This window comes from Jatropha curcas, chromosome 1, assembly GCF_041381405.1.
Source record: "Jatropha curcas cultivar XTBG-Jc1 chromosome 1, XTBG_Jcur_1.0, whole genome shotgun sequence".
NCBI classification, from domain to species: Eukaryota; Viridiplantae; Streptophyta; class Magnoliopsida; order Malpighiales; family Euphorbiaceae; genus Jatropha; species Jatropha curcas.
The window spans coordinates 8,349,601-8,368,964 of NC_143151.1; the positions used below are offsets into that span (position 1 = coordinate 8,349,601).

The 19,364-nt window shown below is 34.5% G+C and overlaps 2 protein-coding genes and 1 pseudogene across 2 annotated transcripts; 1 reads left to right on the plus strand and 2 right to left on the minus strand.

Moving 5' to 3' along the window:
- The first annotated feature begins 2,240 nt into the window (after positions 1-2,240).
- Positions 2,241-4,155, plus strand: LOC105634553 (Glycosyltransferase family 29 (sialyltransferase) family protein). Its single transcript, XM_012217418.4, has one exon. It carries the CDS (start codon positions 2,704-2,706, stop codon positions 4,021-4,023), a length of 1,320 nt encoding a protein of 439 aa, XP_012072808.1. The 5' UTR covers positions 2,241-2,703; the 3' UTR covers positions 4,024-4,155.
- Positions 4,156-5,164: 1,009 nt separating this feature from the next.
- On the minus strand, positions 5,165-10,188 carry LOC105634557 (poly ADP-ribose polymerase 3). The gene is made up of 18 exons (XM_020679441.3): positions 10,038-10,188; positions 9,199-9,494; positions 8,920-9,115; positions 8,715-8,828; positions 8,541-8,598; positions 8,376-8,445; positions 7,972-8,146; positions 7,735-7,868; positions 7,408-7,645; positions 7,190-7,317; positions 7,039-7,115; positions 6,798-6,958; positions 6,502-6,711; positions 6,302-6,404; positions 6,112-6,194; positions 5,882-6,025; positions 5,615-5,797; positions 5,165-5,492 (listed from the first exon to the last, which is right to left on the minus strand). Exons 1-18 carry the CDS (start codon positions 10,041-10,043, stop codon positions 5,421-5,423), a joined length of 2,448 nt encoding a protein of 815 aa, XP_020535100.1. The 5' UTR covers positions 10,044-10,188; the 3' UTR covers positions 5,165-5,420.
- Positions 10,189-15,549: 5,361 nt separating this feature from the next.
- On the minus strand, positions 15,550-16,191 carry LOC149498939 (uncharacterized; annotated as a pseudogene).
- Positions 16,192-19,364: the final 3,173 nt, after the last annotated feature.

The window sequence follows — 19,364 nt, forward strand, 5'->3', positions numbered from 1 at the left end:
TAATATATCAGTGACCTTTTCTACAAGGAATATTAATTGGGTGAAGATGTTTAAGATTAATTTTTTTATAAACTACCATGAAATGATAATATAAGACATGTCTTGTAACACTGCGAAAGAGATTACTATATTACTATTTCGAGGTGCAAAACAATTGCATGAGGACCATAGGTTCAAATGGCGTGTAAGCATGCCACTTGGTGAGAGGACATGAGCATAATTCCTCTTTATGCCATTTCTTTTTTCCAATTCCCCCCCCCCCTTTTTTTCTAATGTTATGAAATTTACTGCAGCCTTTTATAAGCACGTCTCTTCTATGCCTGATCATTGGTGTCTCTAAATTTGAGACAACTGTTTAATGTAACACTATCTATACTCTCTTTTGCAGTGTTACGAGATATGTTTTATATTATCATTTCACGACAATTTATAAAAAAATTAACCTTAACTTACCCAATTAATATTCTTTTAGAGAAAGTTATTGGTATTTTATGATCAAAATATAGACAATTGGAATACAAATAAAATCATTGTTATCACGTAAAATATTGTATTAACTATCAATTAGAAGGTAAAATTTGTATAATATTCTTTTTCATCGAATTGATTAATTCAATAAAAAATAACTCACTCCTTAAGAAATAATATGATTTTTACTAATTAATATTAGAAAGCTAAAAATAGTAGTTCGGGATTATAAAATATTAAGATTCATAATTTATTGGAAATATTAATTTTAATTTATAAAATTAATATAAGCAATTTTACTTTATACCGCTTTTTAATTTATTCATTAGCCAATATTTTATCATTACTAAAATTAATCATGTTTTTTTTTATTTTATTTTATCAATCTCAATGTTTTATTTTCCATTCTCACTATTATATAAATTATAAAACATCTCTAGTCATAACATCACATTCATATTAATTTTTTTTGAATCAATTGTATCCCACCTCTCTCTCATAAAGCACAATATATTAGATATTATTATTTCGAGGCACGATATAACTAAATGACGACCAGTGGTTCGGATGATATGTGAGCTCACTAAACAATAATAATAATAATAATAAACAACTATCAGTTTGATAATTATAGCTCCAATCAAATAATTCTTTGTTGTATGTTAGATAGTCATGAATTTTTTTTTTTGAGAAAAATCAAACTAGAATTTCATTAAGTGAAAACTGTATACAAATATGGGATACAATCAATATATTTTTATATTTTTGTATAGGAAGCATAATAATAAACCACTTATACAAAGAATAAAAAAACGCAATCTTAATTTGAAGTATATGATCGAGTTAACAGAGCATAATATTTGTATCATAGGGGATTATTTGCTCCACTTGGTGGCTATTCATGGCCACTGTTCGACTCTCTGGTCTTCCTACAAGTCCGATATGGTTACCTTCAAATTTCTTCTTTTTATTGGAGATAAGATATACACTTCTTTCTGTATAACTATCCAAATAATAAAAGACGTCAGATAAAATCATCATAATGGTGATAATAATAACTCAGAACTAGATCTGATGACAAAATCTTCAGTATATGGGTAACAATAAATCTCAATATATGGGTGACGATAATTCAGATCTATTTATAGATAAAAAGATCTATCTGTTTATAGATAAACAGATCTGAGGGATATTTGCAAAAAACCAAACAAAAAAAGAAAAGAGGTGAACACCAAACAAAAAAAGAAAACAGGTGAACACCGATGAGAGCTCACTGGTAGCTGCCGTAGAAAAAGAGAAGAGAGATTTTAGATTTTCAGAAAAAGAGAGATCGCAATCATTAGATAAAGAGAGAATATGAATTTTTAAATTTGAAATTTCAATTCCCTTTTCATTAATTAAAATTTTACCATATCCTCTAGAGGGAAAGAGAAAGTGCAAGTTTCAATTCAACTTTAATATCTCTTATCTAATCAATAAAAAAATTATTAAGGGCACTGTAGAGATTTTACTTATCAAGATTTAGATGATTCAGTCTTAAGTTGAGCCAAATATCTTTATTATTATTTTAAATAGTAATTTCAAGATCTTAATAAAAGTTGAAGATAAATAAATAACCTTAAAAACTAATAATGTAAACAAAATCAAATGCTACCCCAAATCACAATATCTCCATGTCCCACCACCACCACATCAAGAAATCCATCATTCCGATTCCAATCACTGGAAATAACCCCACTGAGACACCAAAACCAGCCTGCCCTGAATCAACAGACCATCACATATAAAAAAATAATAATACATTGTTAATAAATAATAAATAAACACACTCTTTAAATTATTCTCTCACTCCTTTCTCCCCCACTTCCCTCGGCCATAAAAACCCTTCACTTTTCTTTGTTTTAGATCTTATCGAGTTTCAGTCATGAAATTCCCATTTGTTTACCAAACCTCACATCCAAATTCCATTCCTATTTGCAATTCTTATTTCACTTTCTTGTAGTAATTAATTCCCCACTTCACCATTTCTCTTGCAGCTTTTTCCACTCCAAGATTTGTGTACCCACCAAAAATTTTCTTTTTTTTCTCATAAATGCTGATATGAAATTTATATTTTCCTGTTCCAAGATTCTTGCTTTGAACCGTTCTTGTTCCTGAATATATGTATATTATCCACAAACTTATCCGATATTGTTAACACTGTCATGTCTTTTAGTTCACTTTCTTATTTTGTTGATGCCGCCAATTCATGAATGTGAAAACGGATCTGATATCTTCAAGATCCGTACAATCTATATCTGGCAGCGACGGTTGTGGTGGCCGGATTTAGCAATACCCATTAACCCGTCTGTTGATTTCATTGCGCCGATGAAAAGGTCAGTCCGTCCACTATATAGCATTCTGTTACTGATTGTGTTTGCTATTACTATCAGTTGCCGGATTCTGATCCGTCGTGCCGCTGGTGGTAACGACGTCGGATTCTTCAGCTCAATCGAGCTAGAAACTAATGTAATAGTTAGCCCACCAGTCCCAGTTTTCAATTCTACTCTGCTAAAATATGCAGCTATTGATATAGGTGAAACTCAAGGAAAGCAAGAAATAGAGCAGTTATTGGAAGGTAATTTTGCTAGTCAAGGAAGGTACAGGACTTTTGCCACTTGGAGAAAGTTTAACCATCATGATGTTAGAGCTAGCTCTTCTAGAGCTATACCTGTAATGCTTAGGTCACCTCAGTTTTACAGGTATTGGTTAGATTTTAGAAGGGTATTGCATGATTGGGCTAGAAAAAAGAGGTACCAACCTGATATAATGAACAACTTGATAGGGCTTGTAAAAAATCCAATTGATGCTAGTAATGGATTGGTGGGCTTAAACAACAAGTATGGTTCTTGTGCTGTAGTGGGAAATAGTGGGATTTTGTTGCAAAAAGATTATGGGAAGTTGATTGATGGGCATGAGATTGTAATTCGATTGAACAATGCAAGAACAGAGAGATTTGAGCAATTTGTTGGGTCTAAAACCAATATTTCCTTTATAAATAGCAACATATTGCATCTTTGTGCAAGAAGGCAAGGATGTTTTTGTCATCCATATGGGATTGATGTTCCTATGGTTATGTATATTTGTCAACCGATGCATTTCTTGGACTATACCATCTGCAATTCGTCTCATAAGGCGCCTTTGATCGTTACTGATCCACGCTTTGATGTGTTGTGTGCAAGAATTGTTAAATACTATTCTTTGAAGCGGTTTGCAGAAAGGACGGGTAAAGCATTGGACGAATGGGGCTCTGCACATGATGGTGCTATGTTCCATTACTCCTCTGGTTTTCAAGCTGTAATGCTAGCTGTGGCGATATGTGACAGAGTTAGCATATTTGGATTCGGAAAATCGAATTTAACTAAGCACCATTATCACACAAATCAAAAAGGTGAGCTTGGTTTACACGATTATGAAGCAGAGTATGATTTTTATAGCGATTTGGTGAATGTTCCACGCTTAATACCATTCGTTTCAGACAAGTTCAAGTTTCCTCCTGTGGTAATTTATCACTGAATGTTTTCGGGGTTGATCTTTTGTTTTTGAAAAATTAGAATTTTCATTGCAAGGTTAAGTCTTTGTATTGCTCTAATTGTAATTACTTCCACAAGACAATCAAAAGGAATATAGCTGAAGATTTCCGTTTTAGTTTCTGGCCTTGCACCATTCAGGTAGCTTAGGGTGATAATGAAAAATTGACTAGAATATGATTTCAAGATTTGGGTTCTGTTTTGTCTTTCAAAGTCCTCAAATTCTCGTCTTGATTACTTCTTTGCTTAATATGCTCATTTGAGCAATCATATTAAGCATTCCTCATAGCTGATGCATCTTTAAACTCCTAAATATGTTGTTAAATCGTATATGAGATCTTTGGGAAATGATACGCGGAATTTAGGACAGTATGCTGCTATTAGTTCTTGTAAATACATGCTTTTATTTGGGCAGACGTGCTTCTATAGGCTACAGGCCTTTGTATCATACAGTATAGTGTAGGCAAAAGAATTGTATAATCCCAATTATGGCCAATTTGTATGATATTTCTTTCTTTGCATTACTTCTATTTAGGTAGAAAGCTTTCATTTGTTGCTTTAACTAATTTGAGCTCTGACGGCGAAATGCAAATGTAGAAACATGTCGTTTGGCCCTTTTTCTGGTTTTATTACATATATTCATTCTTCATTATAGATCGAGACATTTGATTCTAAGATCAAGCGAAGTGCCTAGCAATTAAGGGAATTGATATCTAACATTCTCGCTTAGCTTTGAACTTTAGATGATTGTTAAGTTACAGCTAACCTTGCTTTGGAACTTCAGATGCCAGAATTCTGGAGCTTTGCATGAGCAACAAATAATAATTTCTTAAAAAGATATAATTTTATATTGTATTGCAAAATAATCTTAAATAGCTATTTAAAACTTAAACTTACAGTGATATATCTTGATCCACCCTCAATTAAAGTTTATACTTCCTAACAAACAATATCTTAACATAATTACCCTTTAACATTGATGGGTAGAATTCAAGATTTTCTTTAGATGAAGGGAGAATAACAATGATAAATAAAATAATATGTAAGATGCATTCTTAAAAAATGCAGCCTTAGATGCACTGCCAAATGATTTTTTCCCATCCATAAGAGAGAGAAAAAGGAAACGGTAGGCAAAACTAGAATTATCATTACATGCAACAAAAACTAGTCAAAGCTACAACATAGGTTAGCCACGGTGATGATTATGTTATATACAAACAAAATCCATCAACATATACTTGAGAGCATTAGATGTTAAAAACTTAGAACCTTAGCAAAAAAAAAAAAAAAGTCCCCTGTCTATGTTCCTCTGTCCCCAGAACAAGAGAATGGCAAAAAGCTAGGAATACACAAAAAGAACTTTGTTAGTCCCCTTTCTTCAACTCATGGTTCTGCAGTGTCCATAATCACATCCTTCTCCTCGTACTTGACTCCCACCAGGAACCTTATGCATGTCTGCAATTCAAATCAACGCTCGCAATCAAGGCCAAAAATCCTTAAATCAAAGGACTTGCCAGTACTTGCTAGTGCTATATGCTGTAAACCACAATAACACAGAATTCTATTAGTAATAGTACCTGTTTTGGATCGTAGACAGCATACTCATTATATTCCAGAGGACTATCTTTATGCTCTGATAGCTTCAAGCTGCCGCAAGGAACCTTTATGTCATTTTCCCACATGAAGTGTTCTGACTCATCTGTTTTCTTCCTCCCTAACCCTTTAACGCCGATCTTTTTCTCTTCAAAGGATTTCGTATCCTAATGCAAATATAATAACAGTTCTTTTAGGATCTTTGTTTGTTAAAATGAAGTGTAAAATAGTTTCAAGGCTTCAAAACAGACCTCTGGCAGGCTCGAAATCTCAGTTGCTTGATCTCCAAGAGAAGCAACGGCTAGAACCAGGAATCCTTCTGGTCTATCTATAGCAGTAAAACCATATCTAGCTGCTTCTGCAGCAGCATCAGAACAAACAATTGCCTTGCCAAACTGTAAAGCCAAATCAGTTCACTTCAAACCTAATCAGGAATCCAATATAAATGCTAAATAAAAAAAAGTATGTTGATGTACTTTACCATATAACCCGGTACCGGAAGAGAACAAGCAGCTGGTAAGAAGCCCTTCTGCAAATGCCTTAACAAGTTCGAACTTCGGGTACCTGAAAGAGATTTAACATACAAAAATGCTGCTATAGCCCAAACACGAAAAAAGAAAAAGAAATACAATTAGTTCGATGAGTTTGGTTTGGTTGAAGATTAATCTCACCACACCACAACAAGACTTTGTTCGGCAACTTCTTGATTTCATCTAAAGAAGGCCAAGCGCTTGATTCAACGGCAAAAATATTCTCAACTGATACTCCATAATCCTAAATTGCAACATAGTGAATACATTATAGATGTAATTGTTGATAAGATGCCAACAAAAATTAAAGAAAGCAAAGCATAAAATTCGAGTGGTCTCACAATATCTCCAACTTTGATTGGTTCATAAGTTTTTTCCAAGTATTTGACAATCATTTTATATTCATCAGAATCTTTCTCCAGTGGAGAAATTGAGCATCCTAACTTCTTGTATCGATCTGACAGTGGATCATCAAGAGTTGAACCAGACATATCTCCTATAAGATGTGAGGCCACAGTTATATCCCGGACAGTCTCAAATGCTGCTGCAACCTACAAATTAAATCCATAATCATATGAAGGAATGATTTGAAGGAGAACTTATCTACAGTTACTAAAAGGCATATCTTGGGCTGTACATTATCTGCAAGTTCATCATAGTCTCTTAGGATCAAAGGCCTAGTAGAGTGCATAAGATTAAACCATCTCTGGCTGTAATCTGACCAAACAGCCTCAGCCTTTTGCTCAGTCCCTTTCATTGATTTCACTGCTGCTACAAACTGAAGTAGAACCTCCTCACCTGAATGTTATATCACTTAGTTATACACATATGAAGCAGGAAGGCAGGTCGAGCCAGGGGAGCAAGTAAAAAGTTCTTACATCTTTTCAAATGGAAATTAGAGAGCATCCCCATCGGTAGGTCGGGTGGGTCTAAACTCATCTCCATCATGGCATACCTGTGTCCAAATAGGCCTCAAGGCTCCTAATTTGCAAGTGAATAAGTAGAAAAACAAATGGGGCAAAGCAATACCTGTAAATCTCCTGACTGCACAAAACCTTCATAAAATTTGCAACCTTGGGTTCAAGTTTGCAATGTGTAGCTGCGACTCCTAGCTGCCTAAGACCAAGCCCTCCTTGTCTCACATCAACCCCATCATCCTATTTGCATTATAAAAAATAAAAATCTTTATCGAACAAAACACAATCTAAGCTATAGTGTAGAGAAGACATATATATACAAAACCTTACCATGTCAATAGGATAGAACTTTAGTCGTTTCTTTTCGAACTTCTTTTCTCTCTCCCACGGCTCAAATTCATTTCCAGTAATTTCTTCAAAGAGCCTTACAAACTCTTTAATAGCATTATCCACATTTTCCAACTCTTCAAGCCTCTCCTCTGCGTTTGGATCATCACCTGCTTTCCCTTTCTTGTAGAACAAATGCAAGTTACTTTCTGACACTGTGATAAGTTGGATGATACAATATCTACAAGTAAACACAAAATGTAAAACTCTATAAGACAGAAATGTCAATTAAAACGAACATATAGTGGAAAAGTTTTCTTCAATATTTACTCATTTATTTCTCTTCCCATGTCACAGAGAGAAAATGCACAATTGTACAATATCCCATCTCTCTCAAATATTTGTGCACCACGATCGTGCAATTTGGCATCCTTATGAACTCCTCTTTTGCCATAAACCTTGAGCTGCAAACAGAAAAATGTAAGTTGTTGTTTTCTTGAGACTGATTCCTAATTTCTCAACTCAAAGAATTAGAAAAGAGTTGTATATTTGTGAGGGTGTATATACTTCTGCTGAAATGGACTCGAGAGCTTCTTCGCTCTGTTCTTGTTTATCCCAAGGAATTCCTCTGCCTTCCACAGCAAGATCAGAAACAATATCATAAGCTTCTAATGGTAAGGGTTCTTGCTTCTCAATGCTTTCTAGCAGCCATTCTTCCCTCACAACAGGTATGCTCCTCTCCCTGCAGCAGAAAATTTCAACTTATATATTAATGTTATAGAATGTCAAATAATATTCTTCCATCACTACAGGCTTCTGTTTTTTTGAAAATTAGAAATTCATATTCTCATTCCTATTAAATTGAGAATTGTACAGTTTATAGAGAAATTTACTATTTGTATGCTAAGTAAAATATTTGTTTCATATGTATGCATTCAATTAGAAAAGCCTCAAGAAAATCGTATGCTTACATTGCTTCTGTGAGCTTAGAAGAACCTCCACGCTCTCGCTCAGCAGGCGAAGTGACTAGACAACTCACACCTAAACAAGTAATGTTTGGTAACAAACAGATGAACAAAGAGTCCAATACATTCAAAAGAAAAAAGATGTGAAATTGAAATTATTAAGTTAATTACCAACAACAGAATTGGAGACCTTTCCTCCATTTTTCTCAATGCTTTTCTTCCAAAATTGCTGCATTCATCAACCAAAATGCTTATTTAATTCTCAATCTAAAACAAATCTATTAATAAGCTTTGGCACTGTTGGTTTGGTGCTTGAACGATGCCAAACCAACATCAACAACATACATGTGTTCGAGAAGGACGGCCTGATAAAGAAACCAGCATTCCTGCAAAAGGCTTGACCGGAGCAGCTAAATCCTGAGGAGGCCGACGGCTAGGTTCTTGATACTTCTTTAGCAACTATAGAACACGCAAGAACATTATGATCAACAAAATGACTTGAATTTACAACGAACAAATATATGCAGATGATGAGAGTTGAAAGTTTTACATCTGCAATAGGAGAGTTTAGAACAGAATCAGGTAATTTGATTGGCTCTTCTATCCTTGGTGGATTTCTGGTCTTAAAAGTACAACTAGACCATTCACTATAAAACCCACTGCAGCTATACCTTTTACCATCAAACTCCAACTTGCAATCACACAATGGACATTTCCCTAATGCTCCAAGAAACAGCAAATCTTGACTGTTCAAATAAGGAAAAAGATTAATTTAATATTAACAACTACTGCATAATTTCAAATTATAAGTTTGGTGGTATTAACTAACCATTTAGTGGTAATAGCGCCATCAGAGCCAGATGAATCTTGATCATTCAGATCTAATATTTCTTTCATTTGAGCAATAGAAAGTTTCTCTCTGATGGCTTTAGAGAAATCTTCAAACTCTTTAGCAATATCAGCTTTACTTTTCCCATTAGAAGAATGACTAGTGTCATTTTCGCTTTTTGCCTTCTTGGGAGATTGTTCTCCTTCCTGTCCTTTGTTCTCTGCCTTCTGCTTCCTTGTCATTATTTTACCTTCTTCAGCAGCTGGTGCATGAGCCTGAGACCTTTTCTCATGGACCTTCAGTACGTTTCCATATATGATTATTAGTTGTTAAAGCATAGGCAATCTACAATAGTCTCAAGACACTACTGAAAATAATTAATTAATTATTAAATCATTCTATCAAGATACACATTCAATTATTAAATTATTTAAAAGAAAAATAAACACTTAATTACTGGGCTGAATTATTTGGACAAACATGTAATTAATCAATTACCAAATTATCTTAAAAACTTAATATTCAAGACCGTTAAACTACTCTGAAATCTTAAAAGCAGAAACACAAGACTACTACTAAACTACTCTGTCGGCAGTGGAAGGGCTCAGATTTGAAGCTTTTCGATACTAAGAGGTTTTACCAATTTAGTGAGTTAAACCTTTGAAATACAAAAGTTTTTATCAATTTAGTGATTGTAAAAAGGACTGTCCCAATTGTAAAGTTCACAATGTTAATTATTCCAGGAAAACTTGCAGGTAAATTAAATATAAAGAAGAAGAAGAAGAAGAAGAAGAAGAAGAAGAAATTAACCAAAGAAAGTAAAGTGAGCAATAACAAACCTTCATGTTTGATTTCTATCTACACAGCTACAGAAATCTCTCTAGCTTTAAACAACAACAGTTAAGTAATCTTTTAGCTACTTCCAGAAAACCTGGGGAACACTGCTTTTCAGTTACCATCACTAATGTGTTGGTACAACCTCCTAAATAGACACGTAAAATGATTGTCCTGCAAACTCCATACCTGCTGTGTCATTTCAAGAATGTAACATGTGTACAAAGGTTTATTTCCCAGTTCCCACGTGTCCAACTGGGTATTTTTCAAAACTTGAACCTTCGACATGTGGTGATTAGATAGTTAGTGTCCGGTGTTTATGCGGTTTTACTCCGTGCATGCACCACTGAGGGCCTTTGCTTCATTCTCTTCGGCAACTTGGCAGCTTCTTGGCTTCCTTCACCAACACCTGTATACATAAGCAAACAGAAATATTATCTCTTTTATTTTATTTTATTTTTATTTTAATCTTTCTTTATGAGGCCCAATCCTATTTTTTCCAGTTACATGCAAGGGCTGTCAGTGGATTTTTCTATATTTTGTTTATTGAATTTCTTAATTAAAGAATAACATATTTTTAAAATTATCTTCAAGTTTTTGATTAATAATTTTTCCTTTCGAACATGTAATACGGAAATACTTTTTTTTTTTTCTGGAAAATTATATATATATATATATAAACTATTGTAATTGTTACTGGACCGAAGAACAGCGATAATGGTAAGCAAGTAGTAAATTAATTGTATCATTTGGTGCATGCACGCTCTAGAGTAAAAGAATTGTCTTAAAATAACTCTGATCAATTGAATATGATACTTGCTAATTATTACATCTTAAGCTAGGCTTTAAATAGCCTTTTATAAAGCAATAGAATGCAAGAAAATAGATCATGATAGCTACTGCAATCAACTAAAACAAGAATAAGTCAGAAACAGCTACCTCTCCTAGAGACTAGGACTTTATTGAAATAGAAAGTCAAATACTCCTATCTTCAAGCAACTAATTTCAACAGAAAAACACCCTTCAATCCTTCCCTTAAACTAGCTGCAAATTGCAGTTAGTTTACGTGAGATCACACATTCTCATCTTCTCTTTGAGTTTCTGAAAAGCTTTGAGTTTTAGTGCCTTGGTCATCACATTTGCTATTTGCTCTTAAGTTCCACAATGAACTAACTTAATTTTTTCATCTTTTACAAGATCTCTCAAGAAATGAAAACACACCTTGATGTGCTTGCTTCTTCCATGCATTACTGGATTTTTTGAGAGTTTAATTGTAGAGGTATTATCACACATGATGGTGGTGCTTCCTTGTTGAACATGACCCAAATATCTAAAAACCCTTCTCATCCATACAACCTAACATGCACAAGCAGCAGCTGCCACAAACTCTGCTTCGGTGGTTGAAAGTGTAACAATCGATTGTTTTTTTCAACATCCAAGACACAGCACCTGAACTCAATAAGAGAACATAACCTTATGTGCTTTTGGAATCTTCTTCATCATCTGCATAATCCGAGTCTGTGAAAACAATCAAATCTTCTTCCCCTCCCTTTTTAGAAAATACCATGACTAGTAGTTCCTTTCAAATAACGCAGAATTCTCTTAGCAGCTTGCAAATGTAATTCAGTGGGTTTTGACATGTACCTATTGACTATGCTCTCACTAAACATGATGTCTAAACATGTAGCTGTAAGATACATTAAGCTTCCAACAATTTGCTTGTAGTAGGTGCATCCATAGAAATTCCATCAGCATCCCTCCTTATTTTGAAACTTGGAATAATTGGACTACTTATAGATTTGCTTTCTGACATTCCGATAGCATATTTCTTTTGACAGACGAAAATCCCTTCTGGTTTCTGCAACACCTCAATTCCAAGGAAGAACCTCATCTTCCCCAAGTCAGTCATATCAAAGGCTTGCATCATGGAATTCTTGAAGTCAACCATCATGCCTTTATCTTCACCGGTATAAATTAAGTCATCCACGTCTACGCTAACAATCAGCAGTTTGCCTTCACTGTTTCTCTTAGTGAACAATGTCAGCTCATTTGGACACTCCTTGAAAGCTTCTTCAATGAAATGAGACTCAATTCGACTAAATCAAGCTCTTGGAGTCTGTTTTGAGCGGTAAAGGGCTTTGTGCAGCTTGTTCACTTTGTGCTCACTTTCCTTCCTTAGATACCCCTTTGGTTGCTCAATGTACATGTCCTCGTTGAGTTCACTATGGAGAAATGCAGATTTGACATCTATTTGAAAAATGTTCCACCCTTTGCATGCTGCAAGTGCCACAATCATTTTTACGGTGTCCATTCGAGCCATTGGAGCGAAAACTCCATTGAAATCAATCCCTTGCTGTTGAGCGTATCCTTTGGCCACCAGTCGATCTTTATACTTGTCAACTTCATCGTGCTCGTTCAGTTTTGTCTTGAAGATCCACTTAACACCAATTGTTTTAGATCCAACTGGCAATTCCATGAGCTTCCAAGTCTGATTTTTTTCAATGGAGTTTTTTTCACTATCCATAGCCTTTCTTCACTTTTCTTGTTTCACAGCATCTTCGAATACAATGGGGTCTGCAACTGCAATATCTTATATTATATAGGCTGCTTCCTCACCATCACTTATTCCTTCTCAGCTGAAATAATCCCCCATCCATGGCGGCTACCTACTTTCTCTCCCTTGAGCTACCACACCCCGAGAATTGCCCTCACCATTCCTAGCTTCACTATTTTCATCACCCTCATTATTTTCATCACTACTATCGAATTCCATATCACTACCTGACCCATCACCATCACCATTATCATTTTCCTCACCTCTATTTTCTCCCTCATTTTCTTTATCACTAAGGTCATCATCTCCTCATACTAACTCTGCCTCAATTTGCTCCTAAAACTTTTTTCCCTTTTCCAGCTCCTTTCTTCCTCAAATACAACATCCTTGCTAACTACAATACTTTTTAAATACCTGGAATAGAACTAGCCTTAGCAAAAACTCTAATTGGAACTCCCATTAAACCCCAATCCCATAGGCATAGGGTACTTGCTTTGATTGCAGCAAATAGCAGATCCTTTCCTTCGGAATGAGAAAGCCGAGTTGCAGATTCGATCAGCCAGTGTCAGTTTACAACCATCCAGAAGCAGTAATTGCTTAGCCAATTTCATAAGCCTCTGGAGTTGGTGTTGGCTTGCCCTAATTCTATACTATGCAACTCCAAGACCTCTTCCCTTGTAGAAAGATGGACGATATGAAGGATAAGAACCTACTAGTCTTAGGATCAAATAACCTATATCCTTTCGACTCGTCACTAACACCTAAAAGAATACAAGGAAAAATTTTATCATCTAATTTACCTCGCTTTGCTTCCGGAATGTTCACATGTGCCACACAACCCCATACTTAGAGATCGCCATATTATGGTTTCGAGAACCGGAACCGTTGGTTCGAACCGGTCCGAAACCGTAACCGGAACCGGTGAGAACCGGAACCGGGCCGAACCAAAACCGAAACTGGAGAATTCCGGTTCGGTTCCGATTCTAAATTTTTTGGAACCGGAACCGGCGGTTTTAGAGAACCGGTCGGAACCGGACTGGAACCGCCGGTTAGAACCGCCGGTTCGAACCGGTTCGAACAGGCAGTTTTAGCCAAACTGTCAGTTTTTTTTTTTTTTTTAAATTTTGTTGTGAAATCTCTTAATTATGTTCAAGTCTTTAAAAAAATAAATTTAATTGAAGTATTTTTTAATTTTTTAGGTGTATCTTTTAATTTTTTATGTTCAAATATATATATTTTTTAAATCGGTCTTCAAAATTTAAAATTATGTTCAAACTTTTTTAAACAAAAAATAAATTCAGTTGAAAATTTTTTTTTTAAAAAAATAATTATGTTCAAGTCTTTTAAAAAAATAAATTTAATTGAAGTATTTTTTAATTTTTTAGGTGTATCTTTTAATTTTTTATGTTCAAATATATAAATTTTTTAAAACCGGTCTTCAAAATTTAAAATTTAAAATTATGCGATTCGCCGGAAAACCAATTGGAACCGTTGGTTTGGTCACCGTATCGGAACCGAAATTGGAACCGGAACCGTTCGGTTCCAAACCGGAACCGAAACTTTTCGGTTCGGTTCCGATTCTAGTTTTTTTGGAACCGGAACCGCCGGTTCTGGAACCGTGGCCACCCCTACCCATACTCAAAAGTGATCAACTGATGGTTTCACTTCGCTCCATGCATCCTGAGGAGTGATGTTTTTTACCGTAAGAGTAGGACACCGGTTCAGCAAGTAGAACATCCAGTTTACAGCTTCAGTGCAGAATATTTTAGGCACCTTCTTGGCAGCTAGCATGCAACGTACCATCTTCATTATGGTCCTGTTCTTCCTCTCGGCAACGCCATTTTGATGAGGTGCGTAGGCGGTAGTAAGTTGTTGTTTGATCCCTTATTCTTCACAGAATGCTTTGAAATTGAATGAAGTGAACTTGCCACCTCTATCTTTCCTTAAACATTTGATGGACTCTTTTGCTTCTTTTTCCACCATCTTCTTGAAGGTTTTGAAACATTCTAAAGCTTCTAATTTCTCAAGCAACAAATACACCCATGATTTACAATTATAATCATCAATGAAACATAAAGTGTACCTCTTTCCACTACTGGATATGGGATCAATGGGACTCCAGATGTCTGCATGAACAAGCTCTAAGACCTTGCTTGCTTGCCATTACTCTTTTTGGGAATTGCATTTTGTTGTTGCTTGCCGGTGAAACAATTGATGCATACTGTCTTTGAATCTTCTAATTGTGGCAGTCCATGTACCATCTTCTTAGATTGCAAAATTTTCAACCCCTTATAACTTAGATGCCCATATCATTGGTGCCAAAGATATATGAGGTCTAAGGAGCTGGTGAGTAAACGCTCTTCTAATTGTGGCTTAGTGATTGATGAGCTTTCATTTAGGAGCACAAAAATTCGATTTGCACTCATTCTTGTGAGTGCAATTAGTCCTTTATCTAGATGATACATTTTACATGCCCCATTTTTTTATGAGAATTGCAAGACCCTTCTCCTGTAGCTGTCCCACACTTAACAAGTTATTTCTAAGGTCAGGGACATAGTAAACATCTCTAATAACAAAGCTTGTACTACTAAACACCAGCTTTACACTACCCTTTCCGGCTACTATCATTCTAGTGTTGTTGCCACACTTCACCGAATGTTTAATTTCATCTACTAAACTTGAGAACATATCTTTATCGCCACACATATGACTTGAACAACCTGAGTCAATAAACCAGGAGTCACTCCTCTTTGCATCTTGGTTTTCGATGTATGTTATCAAAAACAGCTCTTCCTCTTCGTCTAGTTGAACATAATTGGCTTCCCTATTCCACTTGGGACACTCGTACTGAAAGTGTCCTAGATCATGACACTTGAAGCATTTCACCATTGCTCTAGTGAAGGTTTGGCGTCCTCTTCCTCGTGATTGTGCTCTTCCATGGCCTCTACCTCCTGCTCGATCTTCTACCTTAAGAGGATGATCTCACGACTGATTACTCTCTTGAATTTTTGCTCGTGAACTACAAGAGAGCTTTGCAGATCATCAACTAAGAGTGATTCAGTGTTCTTGGACTCTTCATTTGACACTACCACATAGGTAAATCATTCCATCAAAGTTCAAAGAATTTTCTGAATCACTTTAGAATCAAATATTTCTTCTCCATTGCGTCTCATCTTATTTGCCACTGCCATGACCCTGGAAAAATACTCTGTGATCATCTCTCCTTCTTTCATATCTAATACCTCAAAATCTCTTCTTAAAGAATTTAGAAGAGATCTTTTTACTCGGTCATTCCCTCCAAATTTGCTTTTCAATGAATCCCAAACAATTCTGGATGTGCACCTATCCAAAACTTGTTCAAAAACTGCTCGATCAATAGCTTGGAAGAGGTGGTGTTTCACCTTGTGATCTTTCATCCTCTCATTCTTCGGCTGCTCCTACTGTGCATTTGTCAGCACTATTCCCTGCTGAGTCTCTTCAAATCCATTTTCAACCAGACTCCACAACCCTTTGGCTCTGAGTAAATTTTCCATTAATTCACTCCAATGGTCGTAGTGGAGACTATCAAAGTGTGGAATCTTTGTAGAACTCTTCTCTTCACTCATCTTACTATGTTTATCTCTCTCTCTCTCTATTTTATCAGGCCCAATAGGGGCTCTGATACCAGTTTGTAGAGTAAAAGAATTGTTTTAAAATAACCCTGATCAAACTGAATATGATACTTGCTAATTATTGAATCTTAAGCAAGGTTTTAAATAGCCTTTTACAAAGCAACAGAATGCAAGAAAATAGATCATGATAGCTACTGCTATCAACTAAAATAAGAATAAGTTAGAACAGGTATCTCTCCTAGAGACTAGGACTTTATTGAAATAGAAAGCCAAATACTCCTATCTTCAAGCAACTAATTTCAACAGAAAAAGACCTTTTCACACACAAGGTTCAAGGTTGCCTGTCTTATCTATTTGAGTAAATAATTTTCTCTTTTCGTGTCATAGGTAATGCTTTTTAGCGTTGTTTAATTCGTTTGGATGGAATCTTAAACCTACAAAGTGGAGGTCTTCCTCTAGAACTTTTTGTTTTCAAACACGTATGAATCCTAACTTTTTGAAACATAACGCGTATTTACAAATTTACCAGGGATAGATGAGGATTAAAACACAATAATTTAGGTGTTTATTTTCATTTATCTATTTTTATTAAAAATAAAAAATTTCAAGGAAATACTAATACGTTTCTTTTGTGACATCAATTTTAGGAATAAAATTTTGTATCAATAATATAATAAACACATCAAGCTAATAAATAACTAAGGAATGCAAAGTAAATGAATATTGTCTCTCATTTTACTATTGCTTGTTCTATGCACAAATAATTTAATAAATATTTTCTTTTTAAAATTTTTATGTCTCATTTAATTAAAATACTTTTAATATTTATATAATTGATTTGTAAATAGATAAATTCTTCAGATAATTGAGAAGAAATACTCACACTCCTTTTTTCATATCTTTCTCTTGTAATTTTATTTTTAATGAGAGTGCCCATTAAGTTTTGCTTAAAAAATTCTTCAGATAAAAGAAAAAACTTATTTGTTTCTATATTTTTCCTACAAAAAATTTGCGGGTAAGAAAATCAGGTAAAGTGTTAGAAGTATACTTAATGGCTTCAACCTCAAAATCGGAACACGATAAAATGGCTTGCCATCTAGTGAAAATTTACTTTGAAACCATATTTTTTTAACATCCTTTTCCAAAACGTTTTTGGTTGCTGAGTAGTAAATTTGCAAAAGGAATTTTTTTATTAATCAAATCATCTTCAAACTTTGTAATACATACAACTCTAGAAAGTAATTCTTTTTTAATAGTTACATAATTTTTTTGTGTATCATTCCATGCTCCGGAATGTTATCTACCTAAGAATTCAAAAGACTGGTTTGGTAATTTTTGTTTGAAAAAACCTCAATAACCTATATCTGAGGCATCAGTTTCTACTATAAGAAATGAATTGAGATTTGATATTAAAAGACAAGGAAGGCTTTTACTTTAGACTTTATGGTTTCAACTATCTGGGTATGTTTCTCAGACTAGAGAGAAGAGTTTTTTCTTAACATATTGAATAACAGTTGACATAAGATTCGAATATCTTTAATGAAATCAGCAACATAGTTCAAACATCCCAAAAATCTTTGTAACTGATTTTTGTCAATAATTTCATCTGGAAACTTTTCAGTAAAATTAATTGATCTATCAATCGGTTTAATAGCACCTTAAAAAATATCATATCCTAGAAATCTTATTTTAGTTTGAAATAATTTAACTTTTGGAGAAGAAAAAACTAAACCATTTTGCTTAACTATATTATAAAATTTTTTCAAATGAGAAAAGTGTTAATCAATATTATTTGAATAAATAAGCACATCATCGATGTAAACTATTGAAAACTCATAATAATTGTTAAAAATGTCATTCATATTTTGAAATTCAGAATGGGTATTTTTTCAAACCAAATGGTATAACATTCCACTCATATTGACCAAAGGGAACATTAAAACCAGTCTTGTACCTATCAGATTCATGTATTTGTACTTGCCAAGATCCTGATTTCATATCACTTTTATAAAATATATTTGCACTATGTAACTGTTTTAATAAATCTCTTTTATTTGGTATAGGATATCCAATCCAGTGTAGTACTTTATTTAAAGGTTTATAATTACTAACTAACTTGGGTGTTCCTCTTTCTATTTCTTCCCCATTCTAGACATAGAAAGCTGATCAAGTCCAAGGGACTTAGATTTTCTAATCAATCCTTTATCTAATAAATCATTTATCTCTTTGTAACAATATTCTTGTAATTTTTTATTCATCTGTATAGCTCTAAATCTAGTTGGGATATTTTTCTCATCAAGCTATTATTCCTATAAAATTTATTATCCTATTCATATCAAAAACCCTTTTCTCGACAGTGATTAATGAAAAAATCAATCCAGGAGGGAAACTCTACCTCGAAACATTATGATCAATAATAAATTTTACTTGAATAAAGAAAATCACATGTAATATTATAAACTGGAGTTGAAGTTAAGCTACATCATAACTCTAGTAAAGAGATTTAGTTCGACATAGTGAATAAATCAAAGTCAATTAAATTTGTAAATAATCCCGTAAAGAATAATAAACAATAGAGAGTTTAGAAATAAAAACTAGTCAACAAATTGGCTTGAGCGGCTTTCTTGAATCTTGATCTTCAACTTGGATACTTGAAATCTTAAAAAGAGAGAAAACTATGTAAAGAACAAGAGAATCGGAGAAAAAAGATGATCATAACCTAGCTAATCTCTCTCTTTTTATAAACTCATTGGGAAATCCCCGAAATTGATTAGGAAATAGAATCTCTAATGAGGAAGAAATCGATTTGATGTAGGAAACTGTTTAGGCTTTGTATTTCTTTTAATTTAAGATTCTTTTATTGATTTGATAGGATTTAAACTTGATTGACACATCAGAAAAATGTCCTATGCAGGTCCATACAAGCGGCACAGCTAGAATTGTCATTTTCGGCCTAATATGAATTCAGGCAATCCGCATGAGCGTGCTAGAAAGCACGGTCTGGATGTGCTATGCTCTGACTCTCCAAGGTGGATGCAGCATGAGCTGTGCCCAGGTGAGCTCGCCCTTGGATCGACATTTTCTTGAGGCATGGGCGTGCGAGATAGCATGGCTGGAGCATGCTAAGCTCTGAGTCTCCATGATAAATTCCTTTGAATTCAGCACGG